This window comes from Triticum dicoccoides, chromosome 7B (assembly GCF_002162155.2).
Source record: "Triticum dicoccoides isolate Atlit2015 ecotype Zavitan chromosome 7B, WEW_v2.0, whole genome shotgun sequence".
Taxonomy (NCBI): Eukaryota; Viridiplantae; Streptophyta; class Magnoliopsida; order Poales; family Poaceae; genus Triticum; species Triticum dicoccoides.
This window is the reverse complement of record NC_041393.1, coordinates 61,440,490-61,446,471: the sequence shown is the minus strand read 5'-3', so window position 1 is coordinate 61,446,471 and position 5,982 is coordinate 61,440,490. Positions and strand designations below refer to the sequence as shown.

At 43.4% G+C, this 5,982-nt stretch overlaps 1 protein-coding gene across 1 annotated transcript; it reads left to right on the top strand.

The window, feature by feature from the left end:
• The first annotated feature begins 2,497 nt into the window (after nucleotides 1–2,497).
• LOC119336511 (replication termination factor 2-like) lies at nucleotides 2,498–4,000 on the top strand. The gene has a single exon (XM_037608554.1). It carries the CDS (start codon nucleotides 2,627–2,629, stop codon nucleotides 3,656–3,658), a length of 1,032 nt encoding a protein of 343 aa, XP_037464451.1. The 5' UTR covers nucleotides 2,498–2,626; the 3' UTR covers nucleotides 3,659–4,000.
• The last annotated feature ends 1,982 nt before the right edge of the window (nucleotides 4,001–5,982 follow it).

The following is a 5,982-nucleotide window of genomic DNA, read 5'->3' as shown; positions in this document are numbered from 1 at the left end:
GTGTAGCAGAACCAGCTCATGTTTTGGAGCTTGCTATCGTAGTCCATTTCCCGAGAATCTCGCAACGTCATTTCGTCGATTTGTGTTGCAAACTTTCATTTTTCTTCCTAGACTCGATGAGTCTGGAATATCCTAACACCAACCAGATCTGAATCTCAGGCAGAGATGATGGTTGGAACATTTCCCAAGAACTATAATATTGGTCCCTCGATAACCGGTAAAATGGATGTCGTGGCCAACACACCCAACCGGAAGACCTATTATTGTAGTATCTTGATTGAGGAAGTTGGCCACCTCCCCATAAGGATTTCGTAGGATTTACTCCCTAGTCGTTCCTTATGGATTTTTGTGTTCCCGAAGTCCGACCTTTACTTGATGTTCTAGATATCAAACCATTTCAATGAATGGGATGCGCTAGCACATCAAGGAGAATATTAGAAGCGGAGTGCTAAATGTCTCTCGGTCGATCATCCAGATTCTGTTTCCTTGGCCTCGCTAAGGTGAAATCTGAGAAGGTGTTATCTTCGTTTGCATCTGCATCGTCCATCACTATTCATCATGGTGGTATGTTGTATTGCCAGGATCCTTGACACGGATATTGGTAATACCTTGATGAATATGGAAGTGCTCAAGTTCTTGAGAGCACGCACAAGCGCTAGGTGTTATCATGGGCACTAACTGGGATTGCTCTCAGTTTCCTCGGTTATGCTATAACTTTTCAAACAAGTGGACTCACTATCTACCGTTGAGCTTCTCCCCAGTTACTAAAATCATTCGTTGTGTTGTTTTCAACAAGGTAATCCACATCATCCATACTAGTCCGAGTATGCCATTCCTTCAAACTCCGCCAAACGATTGCTGTGATTTGCCTTAGGCTGATATAGAGAGTCTCAGTGATCTCTATATCAAAGGTAATTATTTTTGCCACTTAAGGAAATGATTCCATGAGTCACCTCCTCCAAAATGTCTCGTTATGGTATCATGGCAATTCAACTCCTCGCTACGTTGACAACCATTCACCACCCTCTTAAGTGTGGAATTGTTGTCTACCTAGTGAACCCCCGTCATCTGTTCTTCCATCCCTCCCGAAGTGTGTTTGAACATCTCAGCTCAAGATGTGTTCTATGCCTCATTCCATGAATTGATCGTAAGTTGCTCGATCTTCGAGAAGATCGATTCCTGTATAGTTTCTTTCTGTCGTCGTCGTGTTGGATGAAGTTTTCGAAAGGAAAGACGTCAAGATCAATTTGAAGCAATGAATCAACATCTTCGAGAAGAGCAAATGGATCATGAAGATTATGATAGTTTTGTGACCCCCCTTCCCTCTTACCTCACGTCTTGAATCTCGGAGCGAGATTCTTGTTTAGTGGGGGTGAGTATTGCCAAGATAGAAAGGTTATCTTTCAACTATGTTGTATGGTTCTGATACTAATAAAAGCTGATGCTATAGCAGGAGACCTCCTATTTGGTGGATATGGAGTTGGGTGATGCACAATCGTGCAATCCCCGCTCCTCAACGCACGCTTTTTGGCCGGCTCACGAGCAGGGTGGGGTGCCCCCGCTTTCCTTTTTGGTTTTCTTTTTTGGCTTTTAAAACATTGTTCGGGATTTAAAAAAGTTTTGAACCTTTTATTTTTTCCAAATTTAAAAAATAATCAAATAGATAAAATGTTCACAGTATCAGAAAAATATTCATGAATTTGAAAATTATTACCGAATGTTCATGAATTAAAACTGACAATGAATTCACTAAATGTTCATGAAATCATAAAAATGTTCGTGAATTGAAAAAAAGTTTATAGATTTCAAAAAAATTAGGAGAATTCAAAAACTTGTTCACCAATTCAAAAAAGTTCCACTAATTTTATAAAATGTTCATGATTTCAAACACGTTCATGAATTTCACAAAAAATTGCAAGTTTGATATTTTTCATGAATTTCCAAAATATTCATGAATTCGAATATGGTCCAAGAATTTAAAAAGTTTGAAAATTATTCATGAATTTATGTTCACAACTTAAATAATCTTGATGAAGTTAAAAAATGTTCACGAGTTTGAGAATTGTGCACTAATTTGGAAATATTCGAATATTTAAAAAAATAATCAGGAATTAGTATTATTCTCAATTTTCGTAAATGTTTTGAATTTTTTAAAATATTGTGGATATAAAGAGGGAAAAGTTAAATAAGAAAGCAAGAGAGGACAAAGAAATCCAAAACGAAAAAAACCCAAAGAAAAAGATAAAAAACACAGAAACATACTAACGGGCCAGCCTAAGCTAATGGACTGGCCGATTCTCAAAAGAAAAAAGCTAATGGACTGGCCCAACCCAGACTGTGAACATCAACTAGTGAGAGTCAACTTAGCCGGCCCGAGTCGAGCTCAGTCCAAAACTCCGAACCCAAGGCCCCAGACAAACCGAGCCCACTCCGCGTGCCGAACGGACCTCACCGTCGGTACAGACGTCAGAGTTGACGTCTCTCGATCCCCCTCTGCGTCCAGCTTTCCCATAGGAGCCAGCCGCACCGCACCGAACCATCCCGATCCCATCGCCTCAGTTAGCCACCCCCGCTCCCAAATCCGGCGCACCATCGTTGAAAACCTAGCCCTAGCTCCGCACCAGCCATGGCGCCGGCCACCGGCGCGACCCGGGCCGTGGTCCTCCGCCTCGACGACCTGTCCCTCCCACCGCGGTACCTCACCGTGGCGTCCCACCTCCCCGTCTCCGATCTCATCGGCTTCCTCCCCCTCCCCTCCTCCTCCTTCTACCTCACCACCGACGGCCGCCCGCTCGCGCCCTCCGCGCCCGTCGCCTCCCTCGCGCCGTCCGGTTCCGTCCAGCTCCGCCTCCGCGCGCTCCGCGGCGGGGGCGGCGATGGCGGGTCCACCTGCGCCGAGTCCCGCGACTGCTACCTCTCCATGTACCTCGCGAAGAAGCCCGACAAGGCCGATCCCAACGAGGCCCGCCTCTCCCGCTTCACCTGCTGCGCGCTCTCGGGGGAGCCTCTCGCCGCGCCCGCTGTCGTGGATCGCCTGGGCAACCTGTTCAACAAGGAGGCCCTCGTCGAGGCGCTCATCCACAAGCGCCTGCCCAAGGCGCTCTCGCACATCCGCGGGCTCAAGGACATGATCCCCATCCACCTGCACCCCAAGCCCAACGCGGCGGACCAGGAGGTCCGTTTCCAGTGCCCGGTCACCGGGTTCGAGTTCAACGGCAAGTCCCAGTTCCTCGTGCTCCGTGGATGCGGGCACGTGCTGAGCGTGAAGGCTCTCAAGGAGGTGAAGTCGTCCTCGTGTTTGGTCTGCCATAAGGAGTTTGATGAGATGGACAAGATGCCCATCAATGGGACCGAGGAGGAGGTGGACGTGTTGAGGCAGAGGATGGAGGAGGAGAGAGGGAAGCTGAAGGAGAAGAAGGATAAGAAGCTGGCGAATGGGCTCAGTGGGAGTAAGCATGCTGCTGCTGCGGTTGCAGACACTGAGAAGTTGGAGAATGGGAAGAAAGGGGAGGCTGCCCCAGCAAAGCGGTTTAAGGCTGCAGATCATGCACCGGCTCATGCAAACAAGAAAGTGTATGCGTCAATTTTCACTTCTTCCAATAAGTCTGATTTCAGGGAGACATACTCATGCCGGTCACTCCCCCTGGGAAGGAATTAAATCGACGTTGGGGAGATTCCAATGGCGTGGAGGTGAACCTCTTGTACTGATTCAGCGATTAGCTTCATACCATGGCTCGTCCATAAGTTCTGGTATTATTGTTTTAGCTGTTGGTGTTATCTATGCTTGACTGCTGTGTGGAGCTTTCTAGTTTTCACTCGCAGAGAAGCAATATGTTTTTATAAATGATTTGTGAAATATGTAATGGCTGTAACACATATCATTGAGTCCAGTCTTCTCTAGCAATTTGTCTGAGTAATGCTGTAGTTTTCATTCAGAGAGAAGAATATGTTTTTATAAATGCTTTGTGAAATATGTAATGGTTGAAACAGTTGGCGCTTATCATTGGGCCAGTCTTCTCTAGCAGTTTGTCTGAGTAATGCTGTAATTCATTCACTTTGTTTCAAATTACTTCACATCTTAGGTCTCATCAGGACAAGCCTTTGACCAACAATTACTCTATTAGTATGTACTTAATGTGACATAAAGTCGATGCTATTATATTCATATTTCAAAGTACTTCTTTAATTGCTGTTCAAAGGCTTATCCTAACAAGACCGCATATACGAGGTAATTTGAAGCGGAGGGGGTACTAATTTATGTGCATGCCTAAGGGGACTCCCAAGTTAAATCAAAGGGTTCCTAGTGTTCATTGCTGCAACTTCCACTGTATCTCGGCTGTGCAATCGTACATACAACTTGTTTGAATAATCTTGGCTATGCAATCCTACATAGAACCTGTTTGAATAACGCTGTGATTTATACGCATGCGCAAGTTGACTTTCAAGATAAATCAAATGGTTTCTATGGTTTTCAATGTTGTAATCTCGACTGTGCCACTTTACTGAACAGATAAATTTGCATTGCGCTTGTTTCTATGTTTAGTTGTCCATGAAGCACGAAATGCGCACAAAGACAGTGCGCGGTAGAACATTTGGCGGCCACATTAATATTAGCATGACATTGGCAGTATGCTGTAGTTGCTCTTTGCATGCTTCTTTAGATATGCTGTCAAGCTAACCTTGGACATGGTGAAACCTTGCCTATTTTATTTCACACCTTCTCCTTTGGGCTTTTATTTCCATAACATGTTTACAATGTACACATGTTATATTTCTTGTTATACCTTTGGCATTTGGGCTAATACTATATGCGTTGTAATGTACATACATATGTAGCTTTTGCTGAATGTACATATTTGCTAATTGTGGATTTTATAAAAAGATCCAAAATAGCTATAATCATTCTACTTCTGCCCTGTATGCATGCTGCTGAATAAGATTCTGCAAAGATTCATAGGATGCCATAAACTAATCTTGGAATCAAGACTAGAGTTGATTTGGGCGCACAGGAATTTGACACCTCAGCTGTCTAATTCTGTTCAAATTTAGAAGGAATGGTGAAACAAGCTCCTATCAAGAAGACATCCAGATTTATTTCGCGTTAACATGCGGTACCTCCCTCAGACTATTTGGAGTTGGACACACATTAATTTGTTTTTCTTATTCCATACTTGTCTTGTGTCATGTTATTTTTAATATTGAAACGTCACTAGGAATGCTTCTGTGATAGCTGCTATATCTTTTTTGGAACCTTATTGTTAGATTAATGGCTTTTGTGAAGTGGCATAGAGAACAGAAATCAGTTTTTACTGGTTTAAATATATTCCAGTTGCTGGGGTACCGACTAAATGACTCGTCTCGACTAATCGGTTTAAATATATTCCAGTTGCTGGGGTACCAACTAAACGACTCGTCATGACTAGTCATTAGTCAACAGCTAGTCATATAATGTTGTTGAGTGTACTTGCTACAAATACTATACTACTGCACTGAAAGCATGTTTGCATAACCTATATTGTCCAGGAGTAGGACCGAGGAACACATTTGCATGTCAAATATCCGTAATTCAGAGCAAAACACATCAGATTTGGACAACTCATAACATGTTCCCATTCAGAGTCAAGGACTATAGGTGTCCAGTTGTGAGTGAAGTACTGACTAACTAGTCACATAATAGTCGTGACTAGTCCAGACCCTTAATAGTTGACTAAGATTAATCCCAAGAATGAAAGTTTGATTCAGTCTTGAGATGGCAAAATGGGTCTGACATAAGAGAAGAAGAATATTAGAGCACAACTCTTAGCTTCAGATCTTGCTGTAGATTGCTACCATGCGTAGTCTCTCAGCCACCTAGTCCTATGGTTTGCGTTTTGTACAACAGTTGACAAGTGTATAATACAGTTAAGGTAGTAACTCCATGTACTCAGCTGCTTGTTTCGGTATGCTATTACTCATTCTGTTGGTGGATATAGTGATTAGTGA